At 42.7% G+C, this 24924-nt stretch overlaps 2 protein-coding genes across 9 annotated transcripts in view; both read left to right on the plus strand.

Annotated features, from left to right (window-relative positions):
* Nucleotides 1-4376, plus strand: part of IL1R1 (interleukin 1 receptor type 1) — a 78787-nt gene extending 74411 nt beyond the window's left edge. For all 6 annotated transcript variants that reach the window (XM_047745351.1, XM_047745353.1, XM_047745352.1 and 3 more), the window contains one exon: nucleotides 1136-4376. In XM_047745351.1, the coding sequence (XP_047601307.1) occupies nucleotides 1136-1554 (419 nt within the window). In that variant the 3' untranslated portion in view covers nucleotides 1555-4376. The remainder of the gene's footprint in view (nucleotides 1-1135) is intronic.
* A 12256-nt stretch (nucleotides 4377-16632) lies between these two features.
* The window catches only part of LOC125109007 (interleukin-1 receptor-like 2), a 35532-nt gene continuing 27240 nt past the window's right edge, over nucleotides 16633-24924 (plus strand). For all 3 annotated transcript variants that reach the window (XM_047745556.1, XM_047745558.1, XM_047745557.1), the window contains exons 1-4: nucleotides 16633-16765; nucleotides 17247-17308; nucleotides 18387-18621; nucleotides 20330-20525. In XM_047745556.1, the coding sequence (XP_047601512.1) occupies nucleotides 17251-17308; nucleotides 18387-18621; nucleotides 20330-20525 (489 nt within the window). In that variant the 5' untranslated portion in view covers nucleotides 16633-16765; nucleotides 17247-17250. The remainder of the gene's footprint in view (nucleotides 16766-17246; nucleotides 17309-18386; nucleotides 18622-20329; nucleotides 20526-24924) is intronic.

The raw sequence follows: 24924 nt of genomic DNA on the forward strand, positions 1-24924 counted from the left end.
TGGAAAGAACCAAGATGCCCTTCAACGGACGAATAGATAAGGAAGATGTGGTCCATATACTCTATGGAGTATTCTGCCTCCATCAGAAAGGATGAATACCCAACTTTTGTAGCAACATGGACGGGACTGGAAGAGATTATGCTGAGTGAAATAAGTCAAGCAGAGAGAGTCAATTATCATATGGTTTCACTTATTTGTGGAGCATAACAAATAACATGGAGGACATGGGGAGATGGAGAGGAGAAGGGAGTTGAGGGAAATTGGAAGGGGAGGTGAACCATGAGAGACTATGGACTCTGAAAAACAACCTGAGGGTTTTGAAGGGGCGGGGGGTGGGAGGTTGGGGGAGCCAGGTGGTGGGTATTGGGGAGGGCACGTATTGCATGGAGCACTGGGTGTGGTGCAAAAACAATGAATACTGTTACGCTGAAAAGAAATAAAAAAAAAATAATAATTGCTAAAGTTAGGTTTTGTCTTTCTAGAAGGACCATGGTGTAGGTATACAGATTTGGCCGTTTTAAGAACCTCCTCGGTGGTGTGTGATGGCGGTTTTCACATCTATTAAATGCAAAATACTTACTTTTCTCATATTTTGCTGGTAGAATAATTAAGTTTTATTTAGTTTTGGAAAACTTCACAACTAGTCAGATCCAATAGTTACTTTCCACCTGAGATAGCACCACAGGAGTGGAAGAAATCAAATGGTTTAAGGTTTTAAAATTTCTACCAGAAATAGATTCTGAGTCCTAAATGAAATATTCAACTTTTGTGGGTCAGGTTTTGAGTTGGTCTATAAAATCAGAAACTTCTTTAATCTTAATTAAGATGAGAAAAAAGAGGGGGCATCTGGGTGGCTAAGTTGGTTAAGCAGCTGCCTGCTCAGGTCATGATCCCAGGGTCCTTGCATAGAGTCCCAAAGAGGCTCTCTGCTTCTCCCTCTGCCCCTCCCATGCTCATGCTCTCTCTTTCTTTCTCATATAAGTAAATCTTAAAAAAAAAAAAAAAAAAGGATGGGAAAAAAGAGCATTAGAAGACAAAAGGGATGGGATGGGAAGAACCTTGTGGGGTTTTGGTTTGGGAGAGAATGATTATTAATTGAAATTTTACTCACTCTTACTGTGCTTCATGTTTTTAGACATTGTTGACGTCACTAATGAAAACATAAGGAAAAGCAGAAGACTGATTATCATTTTGGTCCCAGAAGCAACAGGATTGGGCTGCCTGGGGAATTCATCTGAAGAGCAGATAGCCATGTACAATGCTTTCGTTCAGGATGGAATTAAAATTGTCCTGCTCGAACTGGAGAAAATCCAAGACTATGAAAAAATGCCAGAAACCATTAAATTCATCAGACAGAAACATGGGGCCATACGCTGGTCAGGGGACTTTAGAGAGGGGTTATGGTCTGCAAAGACAAGGTTCTGGAAGAAGGTCAGATACCACATGCCAGTCCAGCGGCAGCCCCCTTCATCCAAACCCCAGTTTCTGTCCTGGGCCACAAGGCCAGACTCTAAGAAAACGCTGCAGAAGGAGGTGCAGGTGCCTCTCGGGTAGCAGGGGAGAAGCTCAGCCCAGAGTTCCTTGGGTGACTCCCGTCTTCGGGCATTATAGGCTGGGCTGTGCCCCCACTGACTGTACAGTCATAAAATGCACCTGTGACATCCCTTATCCCTGAGGTCATCTGGAATCAGATCGTTAAGGGAACAGAATGTGGTGGTGATAGCAGGTCAGCCCAATTCAGAACCGAGGGCTTGGAAATCCTTTTAGAAAGCAGCAGATGCCCTGCCTGAGTTTTTGGACTGCTAACAGGCACCGGGACCACAAATGAGAGGGAAGAACTAGCAGGAAATATTTAGCATCTATAAACGGTTTTATGATGTTGTCTACAGTCCAAGGGCGGGGCCATGGCCCAGTTCGGGTACTGCCTGGTCCCTTCCCCCCCACCCCCCGGCTTTCCTTGGCAAAGTGAGACTGGTATTTCACAGACGAGGGTAGGAGAACTTTCCATTTGCTTTGCACTTTCCATATGCATCGACAGCCAGCTCTCCTTTTCCAAAGACTGCATTTCATTTTACAGACATTTATAACTCTCATTTCGGTGAAAAGAGGGATTTGTAAGGATTGCATGTTTTTGAAATAACCTCAGCTTTGTGCTGGAGAGAGAGACTAAAAAGCAGGAATTGCAGAGACCTGATCCAGCTCTGCATGCTTCCCTCGCTGGAATGACCATTCTGTTCTACCCTCCTCTTCTGCATTCCACTTGACTCATCGCTTCTTTGGAAGGACAACTTCCAAGTCACTTCCTCCTCCTCTCTGCCACACACCTGGCCCACAGATTGATTAGCTGTCCTTCATGAAGTGCTGCTCTAAGCTCCTCCTGCTCTTACTAAAAGCCCTCTGCCGGGCTCCTCCTGGTTGAGGAGCCAACACCCTATTTCCCCAGTCTGTCTGCATGGCTGTTCCCTCACCGTCCTGCTGTGTGAATTCCCAAGTCAGCCTCGTGTGCCTTCATGCCCACCACTCCTGCTTCTTCATACCTGCTTCTCCTCCTGTCTCCTCTGACCAGAATGCCTTCTCGAATTTTCTCCAGCAGACCAGAGTTTTATGAAATTTGAAATTTACTCCAGCTCTGTTTCTTTAAGAGATTTCCCCAGGAAACTGCCCTAGGACACCAGCTCTCTCCTCTGAGTCTGGTAGCACTTAGTCTGTTGGCTGTCACTTTATGAGAAGGCGTTCTGTCTCCAGCCAGAAACTCTGCTCTTGGCTGGGGAGGCTGTGGGTGTGTCTCTCCTTGTCTGGGTGCCTTCCAAGTGATTTGCCTACTTGACATAGATTTGGGTAGGGCTTTCTTATTGAAAAATGCCCACAGATGATCAGATTTAAGTTTCATAATCATCCTAATGTTATAGAGAGAGCAAGTGACCTATTTTTTAAAAAAATACATTCTTAGTGCTGTCGGACCTAGGGCTCACAACGGTGTTGCTGGCTTTGAGTGTAGTAGTGTCTTGAACACTTGACTTCGGGTCAATAAATATCCCTTTCAGTCCTACCCCCTAGCACTTTTGTGAGAAGAAATGATTGTTTTCTAGGATGGTGGCTGAGTCTAGGAAGGCTTGCATTTAAGAAACCAAATTCTAAACTTCTGAGTGTTGGAATTGACAAAAATTCTGGTTGGGTTTTCTGAAAACTATTTCTGCTTTCATATATTCTTTCCTGAAAGGTAAATATTTCTTAGTGAATTAAAATTGAAAGCAAGTTAGATTTTTGGTATAGGAAATTATTTTTTAGAACTTGATGGTACTCCTTAGAGAAACCCCAGAAAACTGAAAAGCCAAGTTCACATGCCACTTGCCCCATTTTAAAGGTTGATGAACATGGACAGGCCCTCTGTTTTTTTATTTTTAATGTTCACTGTTACGAGTGAACGCAAATGGCACAGTGTATCCCCGTCCCCCACAGTGATCAGAGCTAGACAGAAACAGAGCTGAATGCTCTGCCTCTTCTCTTTCCACCTGCTTTCTCTTGGATCCGATCTGGCAGCCTTGACTAATAGCACTGTTTTGGAACTGCTGTTTCCAAAAAACCAGCCTTATTTTTATTTTGGCTGGGGTTTGGGGCGGTCATGGCCAAAAGGCCTATCAGCTACTTAAAACCTAGGTTGCTGATGATTTTTAGTCTGTCATCTATAAAATACACTTGCGTGTGTAGCGCCAAGGAAGCCAATTCTGAAACCTAGACTTAGCAGCAAAGTTGGCGAGAAAAATAAGGAGTGGGGAGACTGACCAAGAATTACCAGTGGCATTGCACCTGGAGTTCAGGGAGGGACAAGAATCAAGGGATGTGCCTGGGACCAGGAGGAGCCCCAACAGGAAAGCGCATGTCACCGTGTCATTCCCATTTCCCAGGGGAGGATTCTGGAGGAAGGAGCGACACTCTTAGTTCTCTGGGAACTTCCTTTGTTTTATTGTTTCCCCCCCAAACCTCTTTTAAGCTCTTCCTTTCAGGCCTTCCTCATTAATTAGATTTTACTGCATTATCTGATGGTGGTCAGCCTAAGTGTTTGAAGGAAACTTTGCCAACAAAGCCTTTCGCTTCCAGTAGTGAAAACTAGTTTAGCAGAATTTGTATTTTTCTTCTCCTACCGCCTCTTTGTGTATTTGTGATAAAAGAAAAGGTATTGAGCCATTTTTTCCAGTGGTATTTTTGATAAATTATATTTTTACTGGTTAATAATGAAGGGTTTTTAGAAATGTCTTTATACGATTATGAGCAGATACCAAGTATTTTTATACAGTAAAACACCTGATTCATGTACAGCATGTATCACTGGTCAATGGACTGATTTTATTTTCCAATAAAATTGGCAAAACCTAGTATTGAATATTCTCATGAAAATCTGTTTCTGCCCGGCCGTGTCCTGGGCTTACTGGGCCACACTCCCAGGTCTGATGTAGGGAGGGGACCCCTGGTACCTGGGGAATTTGGAGGCCATTAGCCAGCCACTGAGCCCTGAATCCCATCTGTAGCTTCCGGGGCAGTCTACTTGTCTGCTTGCTTCTAAAATGGATTAAAATGTGAGTTTGTTTTTTTTAATGATTTGCTGTTTACTAGTTCAAAAAAGTTAAGGGCAGCATTTGTATGGACTTTTTTACATTTTACAAAAAGTTTCTGTTGCTTTTCTCCTTTGACCCTGGAAGTGAACGAAATCGGCCAACGGGGTGTCCACAGCGCAAGCTCACAATGCTCAAGAACTCCAGGGATCAGAGAGAGCCCTGGCCCGTCAGTGCTGCTCTGTTCTCATCTCCCAGCTCTTCTCACATGGCTGGTGGCTCTGGCAGCACCCAGGGAGCACGCCCGAGGAAGGCGGGTCAGCCCAGAGTCTGAAGGCCCACCCTAGATTCTGCCTCCTCCTTGATGTGCAAATGTGGACAAACTATCAGAGCCCCAGTTTCCTCACCTATAAAATGGGTATAATATCTCCTTCGTAGAGCTGTGAAAGGATTAGAAGGATGAGGTATCTTCTGACAGGCACTGTGCCTGATGTACAGCAGGTCCTCAGGAAATGGAAGCTTGGTTAGTAGCAATTCTATGAATAAACTTCGGTCATATTAGAATCTGCAAATAGAATGGTATTGCATAAGAGAATCTGCCAACCAGAAGTGGCAGCTGACACCGAGGAAAGTGGGAAGTCAAGCCATTGGAAAAATAAAGTACAAATGCTCAGATGAAGCTGTGCGACACAGAAGCCAAGAGCCCTGCTCCCATCAGCCCCCGAGTGACTGTGTCACCGAGGACCAGTGACTGATGCTCATTCACACTGGCCCTCTGCTGCCCAGGGACTTGAAGGGATGTCTGGTTTCTAAAGAAAGGGATTTCACACATTTCTGAAGGATTTCTCAGTAAAAAACGAAAAAATGTAAGAACCTCTGAAAATTTGGGGATCAGCTATCCAGAAAACTTGCCTCTACAGAATTTCTTACTGGAAACATTCAGAGAGCTTTCCACCAGATTTTGGTTATTTTACCACTTAATATGTTTTTTAACAAACAAACATGTCAATGCTAACAATCATTTAAAGAAAATATTTAAAAGTGGGATTTTTTTTTTTGAATGAGGATTTTTATTTTCTTTACCAAATAACTTCCTCAGAATACGGTTTGTTTTGCTTTGTTTTTTGTGTGTTTTTTGCTCTTTTGAAATGTTTCTTAGTCGGGATGTTATCTGGTAGAAAAATTCCTGGTTATAAATTCCTGCACTGTCATAGTTTTGAAGAGAGAGCAAAGCACTTTGTTGGTTTGTACCTCTGTTTTCTCATCTGTGAAATAGGACTTCCTGTGTTTCAAGGTTTTTATGTGTGGAAAGCCTCTGACCAGCATCTGAGAAAGAACCTCAAAATATATATATTTTTAATTTTGCCTTTTGATCAGATAAAACAACAAAAAAATTATCCCATTTATCCAGAATGTATCTTTTTCAGATTCTGGGGTTTTGGGTGTGGAGGGAGAGGAAGGCACATCATCTTTTTTTTTTTTTTTTTTAAGATTTTATTTATTAGAGAAAAAGCAGGGGGAGGGGCAGAGGGAGAAGGAGAAGCAGTTTCCCTGTTGAGCAGGGAAAAAAGCATATCATCTTGGAGTTAACTTCTAAAAATGATAATAGCTTGTATTTAATTCAGTTTTACCAAGTCAGGATCTGGCTTGTTATTTTTAATGTATACTTCACCCTAGAAAAATGCAGGTTTGAACTGTGCATTGTTCCAGGATCACTTGTATAGCAGGTTTCCCAGATAATAATTGAGGGGCTTTTAAATACAGGTATCATGGAGTTATAAAATCAGATTTCCTCAAGCTAATTTGTCAGAAGAAAATCTTTTCATCTTAGGCTAGAATGTGTGAGTGTGGTGAGTTGGGCTTGACGTGAAAGCCACAGAGAGGGTAGCAGGTAGCAAGAGAATGTTCTGGAATTGGGATGGGGCCAGTTGTTCCTTTTTCACTGAGATAAGATGCACAAATGGACCACGGCAGTAACCAGAATTCATAAAATAGGAAGAATAGATCACACATAAAAAAATGTACACGGGGAGATAGGTGAGAGGGATCTTCTTTTGCTGTATCAACATTTATTTTACAGCCAAAACATGATTGTGTGTGTGCGTGTGCACATATTTGTTTTAGGGAGAGGAAGAGTTACAGGAAACAGAACACTATCTAAAGTGAGTATTAACCTGTCAAAACAAAAAACATGTTCATCTTAACACATGTTGCTTAGGTCTTGGCTGATTAAAGCACACAGACCCTGTGTGTTCACCTTAAGCCAGTAAGAGGAGAAACATGGCCCCAGGTAGGAGGCTACCCCCAACATTAACCCGGCAGTCAGGAGAATTGTAGCTGTGAGACCAGTGGAGCCTGTTACCACTTGAATCTAGATGAACAGGATGTTGTTCTTGAGGCCTGTGCTGAGAATTGGAAGACGAATTGACTGAGAGTGAAAGTCAGTGAAGCTTGTTTTTCTCAGAACCTTTGACCTGGAAGTGATCCCAAGTGTCACTGGGATCCCTCTTCTGGATCAGGGACAAGGTGCACTGATACCATTCCATAGTGTTCCCTGGTTTTCCTTTCACTAAATATAGCCAAAGACTGTGACTCCTGGGACTTCTTTAGTATGCGGGGGCGGGGGCATTGCATGAGGAACAGCTCCCAAGGGAACCCACTTCTCCTTTCACTCTGCTCAGTCAGTCCTGCCTGGTGGCGGCTGCTGTATCTCTCCTCAGGCATCTTACCTCAGTTCTCCTATACTTAGCCTCAGACAGAGTCGAGCTTCTCGTCACCTTTACAGCTGTGCACAGTGGTCGTCTGCTTGAACGCTATTGTTAGAGGACGTCCCGTAATCCTGCTTTCTTTGGATTTCTTGTTTCCTAAAACTGGACTCCATGTCCTCCCTCAAATTCCCAAATGTAGGGGAAATATTTTTGCTCTCAAGTTTACTTTTGGATTGTTTTAAAAGTGCTAATTATCTGCCTCACATTATACCAGACACTGAGAACACTTCAAAATCAGAAAACACTTAAATCTAGCCAAAGAGAATAGTGTGAAGAGATGGAACTTCAGAAAATGAATTTGTACCGTAGAAGGTCTTAAATCCCTGACTAAAATATCTGCTCTTTATCATTCGGAGATGGTATAGGGGAGTTATCAGAGATTTTGGGTGAGAGGACATTCGAGAAATGTTGGCTGGGGGAACCTGATGATGCAGAGGAATTAGGGAGTAAAGGTTCAGGGAGGCTGTTAGCAAGTGGGAATAGGAATCCCTCTGCAAGTTGTTGGTATTAGAACCATTTTTCTTAAATGAATTAAAAAAAATCTTTTTGTATTATGGAAACAATATTGGTTTGAGAGAATGCAAAAATTTCTAAAATGTACAAGTAAGAAAAAAGTCATTCATAACCTTACAACTTAAAAATACTTAGGGACACCTGGGTGGCTCAGTCCGTTAGGCTCAGAGCATTAGTCATGATCCCAGGGTCCTTGGATGGAGCCCCACATCAGGCTCCCTGTTCAACAAAGAGCCTGCTTCTCCCTCTGCCTGCTTCTCTCCCTGCTTGTGCTTTCTTTCTGACAAACAAATAAATACAATGTTTAAGAAAATAATTACTAACATTTTTTTAAAAAGATTTAATTATTTATTTGACAGAGATCACAACTAGGCAGAGAGGCAGGCAGAGAGGGAGGGAGAAGCAGTCTCCCTGACGAGCAGAGAGCCCAAAGCGGGACTCGATTCCAGGACCCTGAGATCATGACCTGAGCCGAAGGCAGAGACTTTACCCACTGAGACACCCAGGTGCCCAATAATTACTAATATTAAAAAAAAATTTTATTTATTTATTTGAGAGAGAGTATGAGAGAGGGAGAGAGCATGAGCAGCGGGACTGGGGGTGAGAGAGGCAGAGGGAGATGGAGAAGCAGATTCCCTGTTGAGCAGAGAGCTGGAGGCAGGGCTCCATCCCAGACTCCAGGATCAAGACCTGAGCAGAAGTCAGATAGATGCTTAACAGCCTGAGTCCTCCAGGTGCCCCTAATTACTAACATTTTATTGTTTTTCTATTGATATAACTGAGATCATTTAATATGTGCAGTTTAATCCCCCTTTTTTTTAACTTAGTAAAAATATTTGCCCATGTTACTATTATTTGAGATGTGATCTGAGAGGGACAATTAAACCTGTCAAATGGATGGTCCATAATTTAGATTTTCTGCTTTGTTTGGACAGCTAGATTACTTCCAGTTTTTTAGCCATTGGTTGTGAAAAATGAAATAGTCAACCCTGCCTAAATATCTTTGTCTACTTCCTTCATTATTTGCTTTGCATAGGTTCCTAGAATTGGTAGGCTGGAAGGCACTGGATCTTTTCAGGTTCTTCACTAATTGAATTGCATAGATGCATTTGCTTTGCCTTCCCACAGGAAGTATGAGGCACTGAAAATACTCGTTTTTAAACCTTTGTCAATTTGATAGGCAAAAAGGGTATCCTTTGTGATAAATATTTTTTGTAAGTTAAACAATGAGGTCAAAGTTTCACTTAGCATTGACAGTTGGGGTGATTAGCATTGACAGTAAGGTGACCCTTACCCCCAAATTCTTTAAAACTCTAAGCTAATCAGCAAGAGGACTAAGAATATAGCCCAGATGTTCCAACTCCCAGATAAATAATCTTTTTAACCAATCACTGTAGATGACATTGATTAGGGATAAATGTAAGACAGTTCACTTACAATAAAAAAAATGTGTAAGTATAGGTGTGGTAAGATGGCTTAGCAGCAACAAAAGTGAAAAAAAGTATTTAAGATGTTCTCATATAGTAATTCTAGAATGAATGAATGAATGCACAAGGTGGGGCAAGAACAAGCCAAAATGGCACACAAGTCCGCTCAGACCATAGGTTATATCGACACAAGTGGAACATCTATAATTATGGTGATGAAAGTCCCATGTCCTTCATGTGTCAGAGGCCAGGAGATAAGCCAGCAGCTGAGTGCCTGGTAGAGTCTCTGATGTCAGGTACTAGGTCTGGGGAGAAGGACCGATGTAGGAGCATCAGCAACATTAGATGCGTGGCAATGTGGAACACTAGGTTCTTCTTTCTATGGACCCAAAGTGTATAAAGATAATCCCTAAGTGGATGACATTTCTTCCTCCCATTTGGAAGGATTGGTTTGCTAGTAGGCCTACTACTAGACTGGGCTGCCATGGAGAGAATGAATTCCTCCCAGTCTAAGCTAAGCAGGGATATGAAGAAATCCAAACAGCAGATGCAAGATTAAACCAGGTGATATATAGCAGGTGTCTCTAGTGGGAGGCAATGCCTGATCCAGATCAGCTGGTGCTGGGCGGGTGTGGGGGAAGGCTGTTATGATTGTGTGTGTGTGTGTGTGTGTAACATAAAAGGCCTTAAATTGTGAGGGCTTAGAAATCTTGATGATTGCACCATGCAATGCCCCATGTACAGGAGGGGGCATATTACTCTACCCAAAACAGAGCCAAACTGTAGGTTCTATTCCAACCCTGTGATTTTGTGATTTTCTGAATCAGACTGAAGATAGACTGAAATTGAGAACAGAGAGACATTCAAGGGTATACTAAATGGGTCCCCATATGTTCATTTCCACCATCATCGACCTAGACCTAACCACATCACCTCTTCCTTGGTCTACTCCTGTAGCCTCTTACCTGGGGCCATGTTTCTCCTCTTGCTACCCCACTCCTCGTAACCAATTCTTCACACAGCATCCAGAGGAAATTTTCTTTGATTTTTTTAATCGAAGTATAACCTACATTTGGAGAAGAGAACATATAGGAACAGCTTCATGAAGTGTTACAGACATAATTTATCCACACTGCCAGCATTTAAATCGAGAAAGGAAGATGCCCAACACTGGAACATTTCCATCATGTGCCCCCTCAAGACACATACAGCCCCTGCCCCAAGGGAAACCACAATTCTGACTATCAACAGCACAGATTAATTTTTCCTGGTTTTGAAATTAATGTATGTGAAGTCCAGTAGCATGATGTCTTATTTTAAATCTATTTTCTTTTGTTTGACATCATATATATACATGAGATTCATCTGTGGGATTCATCCATGTCCTTGCCTGTGTTTGTGTGTAGTCACCCCTCACAGCTCCACAGTGTTTCATTGTGTGACTCTACCCCTTCCATTTTACCTCTTCTGTTGTCGATGCACATTTAGGTAACTTCTAGTTTTTGTTTTGTTTTTTTTTTTTAAGATTTTATTTATTTATTTGTTAGAGAGAGAGAGAGGGAGCAAGCATGAGCACAGGCAGATAGAGTGGTAGGCAGAGGCAGAGGGAGAAGCAGGTTCCCCGCTGAGCAAGGAGCCCGATGCGGGACTCGATCCCAGGACGCTGGGATCATGACCTGAGCCGAAGGCAGCCGCTTAACCAACTGAGCCACCCAGGCGTCCCTAACTTCTAGTTTTTGACTGTTATAAATATCACTGCTGTGAATATTCAGGCAAATGTCTTTTCTGTGAGCATAGGCATGCATTTCTATTTGGCATATCCCTCAGAGTGGATTTGCTGACTTAGCATCAGAAAATACCAGCAGTTTTCCTAAGTAGTCATGCCAATCTCTGCTCCTACCATGAGTATGTGACAGCTCCAGTTGTCCCACACCCTTGTTAACACTTAGTAGTGTCAGTTTTTATAATTTTAGCCATTTTGATCAGCTTTTAATGGTCAAAGTGACATTTTAAAAATGTAGATAAGATCATATCTCTTTTCTGCCTTAGACCTTCTAAGAGCTTTAAATTTTACCTAGAATAAAATCCAACCTTCCTTTTATTGCCTCTGGCCCTGTGTATGGTCTAGCTCCAGCCTACTCTGTGACTTCTTTACCCAGGGTTCCTACAGACTGACTCTATTCAGGTCACACTGGTTTCATCTGTGTTATCTTGAAATGTGCCAATGCTCCCCACCTTCAGGGATTTTATGCTAGCTGTCCCTACTAGAAGGAGAACTCTCTCCCCAGATAGCTAGTTGGTGGGCTACTTGTCATCAGTTCAGCTATAGGATCTCTTCCTTAGTGAAGCCTTTCCCAGCATGCTATCATTTCATATTTCATACCCTTTATGGATATGTAAATACATAAACCATCTCTTACTCAGTGACTCTCCCATATCTATTGTCCCCACACACACCAGCCACGGGACTGCAAGCTCTCAGAGGATCTGTCTTCTCTACAGCTATTTCCAGCACTCAAGAATGTCTTCCGGTGTGTGGCAGGGGCTGGTGAGTGCTCACCACGTGAGCTCCAGGAGCTAGCTGATCATTGAGCCTGGGGGAGAGGGCTGGCCCGGGACCTCAGGAAACCAAAGGCTGTTGCCCTGCAGCTTCTTCTGTCTCTGGAAGTTCATGTCATCTCAGCAACAACAGCCTGCCATAGCATTGCTACTGTAGATTTCAAGTCTCCCAGGGAGGATAAATGTGAGAACATAAGAACCTTAAAGGTATAAAGATCTGGGCAGAACCTCCACCCCTCACCCTAGCCTAATCTGGGTTTCTGAGCATTTTCCTGTTACACGAGAACATATTTCTGCTTCATTATCCCTGGGGAACTTTACGTGCAGGTTTGGTTCAGTGGGAAATCATTAGATATTTAATTAGAACACAGAAAAGCCACTGTCAGTTATGTAAAATGTACATTCATAGGTGAGACCTTCACCACAAATCACCGCCCTGCTACTCTTCCATATATGCAACACAGCCTCGTGTGAGGAGCAACTAGATTGAAGGTAAAATTCAACCAACCTGAACTCAGCAATGCCTCCCTCGCCCAGAGACTGTTGTTTCACACCTGCTCTCAGGATGAGGCGATGAATCCTAGGAGGAATTCTTTCACTTGAGAAAACAAACACAACAATAAAACAAAACAACTGGAAAGAGTCCATTACCCATGGCTTGTGACTAACAGCATAAAACTTCCAAAAATGTTCCCATTGCAAAAATGTCTGCAATTGGGAAAGACTGTGAGGAGGAGGGGTCAGTGGGAGGATGAAAATAAATCGTACCCTCGCTTATCAAGTTTCTGTTGCTGTCAGACACTCTGCAAGGAGGTTTTTACAAATGACCTCTCCGTAAAGTGGGTCTAATCATCCCTATTTTATAGATAAGGGGTACCTCTGGTGTTTGAATTTCCGGTCAGGAAGAGGGCAATGAGATACATTTGTGCCTCCCTTTGAAGGCAACCAACTACAGGAGGCACTAGAGGTAGGACTCAATGAGCTCTCTGCAAACTGACAAGATGAAAAACTGAGAAGCAACCAGGTGGGTAATTCACAGAAGCAATTCACAGAAAGACACATGCATGGCTAATGAACAGAGACAGAGGTGTCCCATCTTCCTAGGAATTAGAGAAATGTAAAATAAAGTCACAAGGTCACAAGATAGCTTCTATATCATTGGGCTAACAAAACTGGCAACAAGGCAAAGTCCTTCTGACATTACCAAATGAAAGGATGAAACTCCTATCCTCTAAAGGATGCTAATGTGGAAAAAATGGGGGATTTTTCTAATACAAAGATGCATCTACCCAAAGACACTGCAATTTTACTCTCTAGAGAACCTCTCAAAAATCCACATAAAAGAACATTATAAAAATATTTACACAGCACTATTTTTTTTTTCACCTAGAGGAAGGTAGAGGGGGTTGTTGGGGGGGAGAGGCGGGGGCGGTGCATGAGCAGGGAGAGGGAGAGAGAGGGAATCTTAAGCAGGTTCCCTGCTCAGTGCAGAGTCTGTCTTCAGGCTTCATCTCACAACCCTGAGATCATGACCTGAGCCAAAATCAAGAGTCTGACACTTAACTGACTGGTGCCCGACCACAACACCCGATGACTACACTATTTTTAAGAGCAAATATGAATTTGAAACAATGTCCAAAGGAGACAGATACATAAATCGCAGTACATTCATACAATGGCAAGTCATACAGTAGTGACCTTGCATGAACCAGAATGACTCAAAATATTTACTTATCATACTCTATATTGCTTAAGGGACACATGCGCACGCGCGCGCGCACACACACACACACACACACACACACACACACATCAGAATGGTAAGCACTAAATAGGATAATAGGGAGAGACACCTATACAGGAAACTTGGTCATCATGGTTTCTGAGGCTGGGTCTTGATCACATGACCTAGGACTTATTTTGAATTACTTAGCTGTTAACTATTGCATGATGCCCATTTAAAAGGAAAATTTTAAATGTGAAAATCAGAAAAGAAGAATAAAGTGATTGAATTCAGGAAGTTCCTGCACAAAACAACAATTTTCTCAGGGCTGGAACAAAGCCAACATAGAAGCTTCATAATTAAATTGTTTGAATTTCTTCCTCCCCTTTTCTCATTAGCAAACAATGTTATCAGACTTCTCCAAACTTTTAAAGTAATTGAGAGCCTGCAGTAAATATTTTGGTTTTCTGTTGTTTTTAATTGTAAAGTTTATAATCCTGCCCACCCCCACCTTGCATCAGCTCTGCCTTCAAAGCCACGTGCTTCCTTCTCCCTGTATCAGGAAACACACTTGGCATAGAAACCATCCCTGGAAGTGTCAGTTTCTGGTCCAGAGCCTCACCTGCAAAAGGGAAATCCCAGAAATGTCCCGTAAGAGGTGCTGCCAGGGGACTGGGTGACCCCCTCAAAACTTCATAAGCTTTGGGGCAACTATACCGAATGGACTTGGCATTCATGCCTATACTCAAACTATAAAAAAATAAGATATGATCCACATTTGTTCATAAGGTAGAAACTGAAACAGATATTGAAAATTAAGAAAAATTTGGAAATAACTTCTAATACTGCTTGTAACAATAGTTCTATATGGGTATCAATTGACAATTTCCATAGTAACCCCTTTGTTTTGTTTGGGGGAAGACACAAACTTGGCAAAATGTGCACATGCAGAGGAACCTCATTTAATGCTGATGTTAGGAGAAATAAAGATCTCCTTTCATAGCTTAACAAAGCAATCCTCGGAGTGTGAGCCCAAAGGGTCCCCCCAAGATCTGTGAAATCAAAATGATTTTCATGATAATATTCAGATCTTATTTGTCTTTTTAATTCTCATTCTCTCACCTGAGTATAGTGGACATTTTCAGAGGCTGCCTGGCAGGTTCTATCCTAAGAGATTTGATACAGAAAAAGGTCTGAGAGTCCAGCTGTCTTCTCTCAGGTTACACATCAAAGAGATTTGCAAACACTAAGTAGGGGTAGGGGATAGTATGTAGAACAATATAACTTTTCTCAATAATTTTGTTTTGGTCTTGATGAAATCCCAATAGTTCATTTTTGCCCTTGCTTCCCTTGCCTTTGGCGATGTTCCTAGGAAGAAGTTGCTGCCTGTGTTCTCCTCAAGGATTTTGATGGATTCCTTTCTCACATTGAGGTCCTTCATCCATTTTGAGTCTATTTTCGTGTGTGGTGTAAGGAAATAGTCCAATTTCATTTTTCTGCATGTGGCTGTCCAATTTTCCCAGCACCATTTGTTGAAGAGGCTGTCTTTTTTCCATTGGACATTCTTTCCTGCTTTGTCGAAGATTAGTTGACCATAGAGTTGAGGGTCTATTTCTGCGCTCTCTATTCTGTTCCATTGATCTATGTGTCTGTTTTTGTGCCAGTACCCTACTTTCTTGATGATGACAGCTTTGTAATAGAGCTTGAAGTCTGGAATTGTGATGCCACCAACTTTGGCTTTCTTTTTCAATATTCCTTTGGCTATTCGAGGTCTTTTCTGGTTCCATATAAATTTTAGGATTGTTTATTCTATTTTTCTGAAAAAAAAAAAAAAGGATGGGATTTTGATAGGGATTGCATTAAATATGTAGATTGCTTTAGGTAGAATAGACATTTTCACAATATTTGTTCTTCCAATCCATGAGCATGGAACATTTTTCCATTTCTTTGTGTCTTCCTCAATTTCTTTCATGAGTACTTTATAGTTTTCTGAATATAGATTCTTTGCCTCTTTGGTTAGGTTTATTCCTTGGAAAGTTTGGATATTTTTCATAAACTGTATGCTATTTACGGTAACATTTATGTTAAGTTTATTGTTGTTATTCCAAATAAGTAAGAACATAAATGTTTTACAAGCTCTTCAGTTTACTTTCAAATGTAGTAACTATTGGCAGATGTAACCCACGTAAACAAGCACTTTGGAATCCTTAGTAATGTGTAACAGCATAGAAATGTGCAAACCATCCCCTGGCCTCGGGCTATGCCAGAAAGTGCTACTGTTAATGCAGATGCTGAACTCCTCCTGTCCTGTTCCTGTCCTGCTTCTGCCTCTGTTTCTAAAACTACAACCACCACCAGATGGTTGGCTGGGAATCTGCTGAATGGAGCTGGCATTTTATATATATTTTCTAAGTCCCAGAGCCCCTCGGGGATCTTTCTGGACGTGTTTCCTGATGGCCAGCGCAACAGTCCTGGTTGATATTATCTTATTTGGAAATTTCAACAGGACCAGACCTCCTGTTCCAGATGGTTAGAATCCCGCTGGGATGTCTGCTTTACAGAAGTTGACCACACGAATCAGGTAGATAAAGGCTATTCCTTGGAAGCCACTGGGATGGGTTCCACTTTGGGGACATTCCATATAAGCCAAGCAGAGCATGGAATTCCTGCTCAAATGGGGTTTAGAAAGGAAAGAACTGCTTTACGGGGACAATTCCGAGTAGATTTTAGCAGACAGGCCGGCCCAGGAAAGACTAGTTAGCTGCCAGAAAATCAGGAAACACGTCTTTAAACCCACTTCTTAGTGTGATGCCACCGTTCCTGCCCACGGTGGCAAGGAAGTAGCCTGGTATGGAAACGCCACGCCTGGGTTCAGTGCCTGTTCGCAGGATTCTCCACTCTCCACGGGCTCCTGCGCGCTCCAGGCCGGTTGGGCAGGTAGGCACCTGTTGGGAGTGTGCGACTGAGCCAAGCGGGTGGGGCGCCCACCATCGGAAAGGTGTGCAGGGAAAGAGGTGGCTGGCAAACAAGTACGTGACAGATCCGGAGGCCAGAGGTCAGGACTCCGGGGCTGCCCCGTACCGGCTGGGCGACCTTGGGGGAGAGGGTTCTGTCTCTGGGCGAAGGTGCGCAGCTCCCGTCTACCAGCCAGTCCCCCGGCGTTCCGGTTTCCTTTCTCTTTTCCTGCCGACCTTTGCCAGGTCGGCCTGAGCTGGCTTCTCCCAGGTGAGCGGGTGGCGGGGGTTCCGTTTGGACTGCCGGGCCCCGCAGGACCCCCGAGGCTAGGGACGCGCAGGGGAGGCTACGCGCGACTACGTGCAGGTGGGGATCCAGCGGGGCAGGGGGCTGCGGGGAGTGTAGCGTGTCTCCCGCCGCGCGCAGGACGCAGACCCCGCCTGGTTGCCAGATGGCGGAGAAGGCGTACCCCGGAGCTGGGGGTCTCTTTGCTGCAGCCACTACCCTGACTACCTGAACCCGGGGGCTCCTAACCCCTTCCGCGAATCCCTCTCCAGCCGGAATTCTGCAGGTCGGGCGGGGAGGAGGGAGTATTTGGGGGCACGTCGGGTTAATGTGGGGCCAGAGCTGGAGGGCTCCCCACGAAGAAGGGAAGTCCAGAGGCCTGGATTAGGATTTCTTGAGATTCATTGTCGCCGCTCCCGCCATGCCCCATCCCCGCCCACCTTCTCTCTTCCTCGTAACCCAACAGGGGGATGCTGTCCTTGCTGCTCTGCGGACTCTCCCTCGCTCTCCCACCCTTTGTCCGAGCAGGTAGGTTCCAGGTTCGGCTGTCCTTGGGCCTCAGAGGCCACCCTCTCCTAACCCACCTCCCTGTGGCTCTGAGAGAGTCCCCCTACTCCGCCCCTCAACCCCGTGCGGATCCCCCCGGGGGATCTCATGACACCGGAGCCTCGTGGTTACACTTATCCCAGGGGGCTAGACAGAATTCCCTCCGAATGATGAAAGGGCAAGTTTCAGTTCCCAGCTTCTGACGCTCAGCCTCCAGTTCACCTTTGAGTTTTGAGGTGACTTTGGAGGGGAGGGGGTGGGGGAATAGGTAAATTTGGAAGTCTGGAGTCAAAATGCTCCAGTGGAAATAACACTATTTTATATGACAAAGGGTCATTTTATGACCCAGGGTTAAAACACAGAAACCATCAACACAACATTTCTTCCAAGAAGAAACACGGTTTCTTCAGTGCAATTCAGTAGCAACGAACTTTAAAAATGAGCAGATTTTTTTTTTTAAAGCAATCCTTTTTTGGGATGTATACTTACACCTTTTTGTGAAGACGGAGTGAAATACCTGGGTGGCAAAGCAGAAAGAAACGGAACAAGGAAGGCTCAGAATAGGAATGTTCACTCTGAAGGAAGAGGATGAAGGGGATTCAGGGTCTTAGAAGAGAATGGATGGAGAGAAATCATTCCAAATGGGGAGGACGAGTCCGTATGTTTTATGAACACATTTGAAGGACTTCCAATTATGCCTTCAAATCAGCAGAAGATTTACCGAACTCCCACACAGGAGATTCTCCAGTAAAATTTTAAACTGGCTAGAAAATTAAAGAGGCATTTTTAAAAAGGATTTTATGTATTTATTTGACACACAGAGAGAGAGATCACAAGTAAGTAGAGGCAGAGAGAGAGAGGGGGGAAGCAGGCCTCCTGTCTAGCAGGGAGCCCGATGCAGGGCTCTATCCCAGGACCCTGAGATCATGACCCCAGCCGAAGGCAGGCAGACGCTTAACCATCTGAGCCACCCAGGAGCCCCTTAAAGAGGCATTTGTTAAAACTAATAATCTATAATGCTAGAGTTCTCTTTCATGATTGTTCCCCTTTCTTTCCCTAGATGCATGCAAGGATGTTAGTCTGCAAAATGAGGCACCTTCAGCAGGCCAACCTTTTGCTTTTGACTGTACACACCCACCACTAACATCTGGGAAAGTACATGTAACATGGTATAAATATCCTAGCAAAATCCCAGTATCCAAAAACACACAGTCTAGAATTCACCAGGAGCAAAACTGGATTTTGTTTCTCCCCCTGACACAGGAGGACTCTGGGATCTACCAATGTGTTATAAAGTAAGTTTCTCATTTAAAATAGAGCTCTCTTTCTCTCTGATATATCTCTACATGATATATGTATGTAAAAATATATAATGTTTTATATAAATATATATAAAATATTTAATGTATATATGTGGAAATATAATATAGTATATAACTGTATACATATATAATTCTTTTAGGAAAATTCTTAACAAATGTAGAAAATTCAATGAGAAGAATAGATAATAGTTTTCTAATTGTTACCAGATGGTTTCCAGTGAGGAAACCTCCATCATGAGGCCACAGGCCAGACCAGCTTAAAAACCTGTTTCTCCCAGTATTACTACTACCTTCTTAATTGGAATTCGGGAAGTGTGTATGACTGGTGGCACAGCCAGATAGGAATAAACCTCCTTTGAGCCCTTTTTGTAAGGGCTCTGTGATAGGGACTTAATGGTGATTCGGCATCACCATCAGCTGTGTTGTTGCCCTCATGCTGAGCCCTGTGCTGGGAAGTAGTGTAGGGGAGTGGCACAGGTCTGGTGGGAGACAGTTGAGCCTGGTGGGGGCTGCGGTGAGCCAGAAAGCATATTAGTCCCACCAAAGATAGTGGCCTATGTCTATGTCTACCTTCTATGAAAGGTAATCTTTCCCGGTTTATAACTCCCAGATTTAAAAATTTTTAAAAATTTTGATGGTAAAAAAAAAATTTTGAAGGTAAAAATACCTTCATAGAAGGTAGACATAGATGCTCTCTGTAAGTAAGTATTCTATTTAGAATACTTAAATCTGGGAGTTATAAACTAGGAAAGATAACCTTTCATAGAAGGTAGACATAGATGCTCTCTGTCATGAAATAAATGTGAATTCTCAAAAATCTTTAACATACAGAGATGAAACATACTTAGTCAACTGCATATTTTTACTTTGAAGTAATTTCAAATTCATACAAAATTTGCAAAAATAGTATAAAGAAGCCCCATTTATCCCCCATTTACATACCCTTTATCTAGATTGCCCATTATTTAACATTTTGCCACATTTACCTTAGAATTCTCTCTCACTCTCTCCCTCCGTATGTGACTGACTCCTGAGCAACATGGACTTGAAGTGCACAGGTCCACTTATACACACATATTTTTTGATAAATACATTACTATAAATGTATTTTCTCTTCCTTGTGGTTTTCTTGGCTAGAATACCAGGTAAGTAGTTTGTGTTCTCTGCAGACAATGCACCCCAAGGCTTGTGGTATCCATTTACCCCTCACTGGTGCTGTTCAGCCCGATCCTTTGGCCAAGGTGTGGACCAGCGTTTCTGCAACAGAAACATTTTTTTTTTTTCCTTTTGTAATTAATGATTTGTGAGCTGCAGCCTGCCTGGGCTGGGGCAGAGCCTTTACTCTGTGTCTTTTCTTTCTTTCTTTCTTTTTTTAAAAAAATTTTATTTATTTATTTATTTGACAGATAGAGATCACAAGTGGGCAGAGAGGCAGGCAGAGAGAGAGAGAGAGAGGCAGAAGCAGGCTCCCTGTTGAGCAGAAAACCCGATTCGGGGCTCAATCCCAGGACCCCAAGATCATGACCTGAGCCGAAGGCAGAGGCTTTAACCTACTGAGGCACCCAGGTGCCCCTTTACTCAGTGTCTTGATGATGATTTGGCAAGATGTGAAGATGAACAGCTTCGGATGATCTGGTGGTTATTTGAGTTCATGAGGTTTCCATTTGCCCTTTTCCTACAGCGGCACAGACACCTGTCACAGAATACATGTTAACCTCACTGTGTTAAGAAAAGACTGGTGTGGTATTTCTGGAAATGGCCAGCTGATTTTATCAGATGAATACAAACAAATACTTCACGCAGGAAGGGACGACAGCCTTACCTGTCATCTGAACTTCCCACAGAGTTGTGTTTTAGATTCACTGAAGTGGTATAAGGTAAAAAACCAAATAATTTTCCTATTGATATTTTTCTTCTTCTTTAAAACTTACCTGCTTTTTAGTTGAAGTTGGCTCTTTTCGGGCAGAATTAGTGAAGAGGTTTGTGTACCTGAGACAGATTTGTTTGTCAGTGGTTACTGATAATTTACCCTCTAATTATTGTTTTTAAAATTAATAGTTATTACAACTTTATAATATTTTGTCACTTGGATTCACCGTCTCCCTACAATAATCGTTTTCAGGCTACTTTCAGTATCCTTTTTTTTTTTTTTTCCTGAGCAGATTAATTAATTTCTTGGAATGCGTACTACATGCCTGTGATTCAATAATCCCAAAGTATAAAAAGTCACCTCTGGCAAGTGTCCTTCCCACTCCTGAGCTATATTTGCCCTGGGCCCATCACACCTTTCCTAACCTGTGGCTGCCATTGTTAGGGACTTGCCTTCTCTTCATTATTTCTGTATAATGCTATACAAGCAAATGAAACCAAACCCTTGTCCTTCCATTTTTACGCAAACAGGGAATCCTAAACTCACCTTTCTGCGCCTTCCAGCACTCTCTTTTCTTGGCTGTCTTGTCAGATGATAATGTCTAAGACGTAATCCTAGACACAGAGGGGGACAGGCTGCTTATTTAAGATGGGATTAGTTTTCCTGTAACTCTCTCTGCCTGTCGGCACTTGCCGGTCCAACCGTCTGGGTCATGAGTTTTCTCTGTGGAAAGCTTTTTAGCTGCTGATTCAGATTCTTTAATGGAGATAGCCTTATGCCAGTTTCTTATTTCTTCCTGAAGAAGTTTTGGTAAGATTCCTTTTTTTGTAGGAATCACTCATTTCCTTAAATATTTCAGATACTTGTATTGGTACACAACTGCTTGTCATCTTTGCTCTTTTCGTGTCTAAATTCTCTGGTGAGGTTCTTCTTCTTTTTTTTTTTTTTAAGATTTTATTTATTTATTTGACAGACAGAGATCACAAGTAAGCAGAGAGGCAGGCAGAGAGAGGGGGAAACAGGCTCCCTGCTAAGCAAAGAGCCCGATGTGGGGCTCGATCCCAGGACCCTGAGATCATGATCTCAGCCGAAGGCAGAGGTTTTAACCCACTGAGCCACACAGGCACCCCGAGGTTCTTCTTTTAATCCCTTTTATGATGTATTTCTCTCTCACTCCTCACTTGACTAGTCTCATAAGAGAGTTGTCCGTTCTATTATTTTTTTTCCCAAACAATCAAGTTTTGGCCTTGTTCATCCTTTCTATTATATGCTTCATGTTCATTTATTGTTTCTACTTTTCTGTCTCATGAGGACTGTGACAATGAATGTCCTTATTCCTGTTTGTTTTTTTTTAAGATTTATTTATTTGAGAGAGAGAGAGAGAGAGAGAGAGAATATGTGTGCATGCATGGGGAGAGGGGCAGAAGGAGAGAAAAAGAATCCTCAAACAGCCTCCTTACTCAGTATGGAGCCCAAATGGGGCTTAACCCCAGGATCCTGAGATCATGACCTGAGCCAAAATGAGTCGGCTGCTGCTTAACTGACTGAGCCGCCCAGGTGCCACTTATCCCTCTCTTTTAACCCACGTTTGCCAGTGTGTGAATTTTTTAGGCTACATGCTGATTAGCTTTATAACTGTTAGGTTGTAGAGTATGTATATGAATAAGGTGTTCAGTTTTATTGATGCTGCCAAGTTATTCTAAAAAATTTTATATTAGTTTTTATTCTCCTGTGCAATATTCTGGGCTCCCTAAAACCTTATGTGGGACTTTGTACTATAAGACTTATATTTTTTAAATCTGTCTGGTAGGTACAGTTGTTACCTAATTGTTGTTTTAGTTTGCTTTTCCTTAATCATTAAGGAGGTGGACCAAATTTTTCATACGTTTATTGACCGTTTGGAATTCTCCTCTGAACTTCTGACTCCTATCTTTTGCCCTGTTAATTTATTTTTTCTTACCATTTCATTACTGACTTACAGGAGATTTTATGTATTTGTATATCCTGGGTACCAATGTTGGGAATGAATGAACAGTTTTCATTGAAGTATAGTATATGTATAGAAAAGGCATGAAGTATAATTGGACAAGCTTGATTAATTATCAGAATGTGAACACACCTTTTGGCTACTCCTTCCAACGATCAAGGTCAAGAACGAAACTACCACCCGGACCTCAGAGGGCTCGCTTCTGCCATCTTCCAAAAACTATGCCTCCCGAATTCCCTGACTTGTAATAGCATAGATTAGTTTTGCCAGCTTATGGACTTTATTGAAATTGAGTCCTATTGTATGAAGCTTTTTGTGTCTGGCTTGCTTGGCTCAGTAGTAAACTTGTGAGAATCATCCTTTGAAGTGAGGATTGGTTCAGTCATTTTTTAGGACCATGATTTTGGTGGTTCAATGAAACCACACGGCCATTTCACATCCCAGCTGACAACTTGAGAATTGGATGGGGATGTTCTTCATTGTCAAGCCCTGACTCTAGCTTTTGTCCCCTACATGCATAGGTTTGTCAAAAGCACTGTCTTAGTCTGTCAGCCATCACCTTCAGAATAATTGGTGATAGTTTTGAACACCTACTATTCCATTAATGAAAAGTTCATCTTTATAGAGGTTAAAGCTACCCGCTGTGCCTTTTCCACTTGCAAGGCTAATACCTGGTCCTTAGGTATTAGCCTTAGTTCAGGAAGTTTCTGCTGACTAGATGGATGGCGTCCAAGTTCTTTCTACCTTCAGTGTTTTTCATTTTGTGTATCAACTATTGGGCTAATGGAAAAATTACACAGTTATTCATTTAATGTGTGTCAGCAAGTATAATCAACACTGCATACTCTCTCTCATGATCCTCTTATTAACATTGGCTCTCTACAATTTAATTATTTATTCTAAGATTTTACTTATTTATTTGACAGACAGAGATCACAAGTAGACAGAGAGGCAGGCAGAGAGAGGGAGAAACAGGCTCCCCGCTGAGCAGAGAGCCTGATGTGGGGCTCGATCCTAGGGTCCTGAGATCATTACCTGAGCCGAAGGCAGAGGCTTAACCCACTGAACCACTCAGGTGCCCCTACAGTTTAATTATTAGCAATAATCCTGTTCCAGGGAGCTCCTGGCTGGCTCAGTCGGTGGAGCTTGTGACTCTTGATCTCAGGGTTGTGAGTTCAAGGCCCACATTGGGCATAAAGCCTATTTGGAAAAAAAAAAAAAAATCCCCTCACAGTATCCCTGTTCTGTTCAAAGGGTATTGGTTGCCAGGCCACAGTCCCCTCCACCTCAGTTGGCTCTGACTGTGACATTACCCATTTTCCAAGTCCTGCTTTAGCCTTCTCAGGATATGGTGAGTCTCAGTTCCTCTCTGTGGCTTCTGTAGACTCTTCCTGAAGCATCCTGTTTTCCACCTTACAGCCCTGCAACCATTCCCTCCTGACACCAGCATCAGGACCCTCTTGACAGTAGGACTCTTCTGGAATTTTTTCCTCCTGGCCTGGACCTGTCATGGTCATAGATTTAAAAGCACTTGACATCTGTAGAGAGGTGGATTTTTAGGATCAACTTTGTTGCTACCTCAGCATTAAGATCAATGGATTTTTTTTTAAGCACTTGTTTGGGCTTGTCCTCTATTCATTGAATCAGATTATCCGTGGATGGGGTTCAGGTATTTTTATTTTTAAAATAATGCTCAGGGGCCCCTGGGTGACTCAGTCAATTGGGTGTCTGACTTTTGTTCTCAGCTCAGGCCATGGGAGATGGGACAGAATAACTCTTAAACTACCAGGGCTAGATTTTAATATGATTAAATGTTTATATACCTTGAAAGAAAGAATGAGTTGATCAGAAGGGGACTGGTCAATACTGGAAACATAGAAAGGGAGGCCTGGGGATTGCTCCTATCCAAGCTCTCTCTAGAGAAGACGTTTTCATCGTCCGAGGACCCAGTGCTGTTTGTTTGTCCCTACTCTCAAGAAGGGGGCACCACGTTATTGGAATCTGATGCCTTCACCCATCTGACTCTCACTGGTAATTCCCATTTTACTTGGTAAGCAATTGCCCAATTATAACTGGGTTTCCCAAATAAAGAATAATGTGAGTCTTCTAGAAATTCATATTGTAAATAAACAAATGCTCATTCTGGCATGATTGAGTTTCCCCTTTGTGAAGAATGGGTTCTGATGCTGAGCTAGCTACAGCTGACTCAGGGACAAGACAGCTGGACACGTGGGCAGTTAAATCTTTACCGGGGTTGTAAGTTGGTCTGCTATAGTAGGATTGTGAGCTTTCTAAGGACAGTGACTACATCTGCCTGACAGCGCTTCTCACAACATAGCAAAGAGCAGGAACCTGAATGCTTGAATGAGTATGTGGACTCAGTAATCCGAGAACTTACTCTATAGAGCGGCACTTTCCA

This window comes from Lutra lutra, chromosome 9 (assembly GCF_902655055.1).
Source record: "Lutra lutra chromosome 9, mLutLut1.2, whole genome shotgun sequence".
In the NCBI taxonomy this organism is placed as follows: Eukaryota; Metazoa; Chordata; class Mammalia; order Carnivora; family Mustelidae; genus Lutra; species Lutra lutra.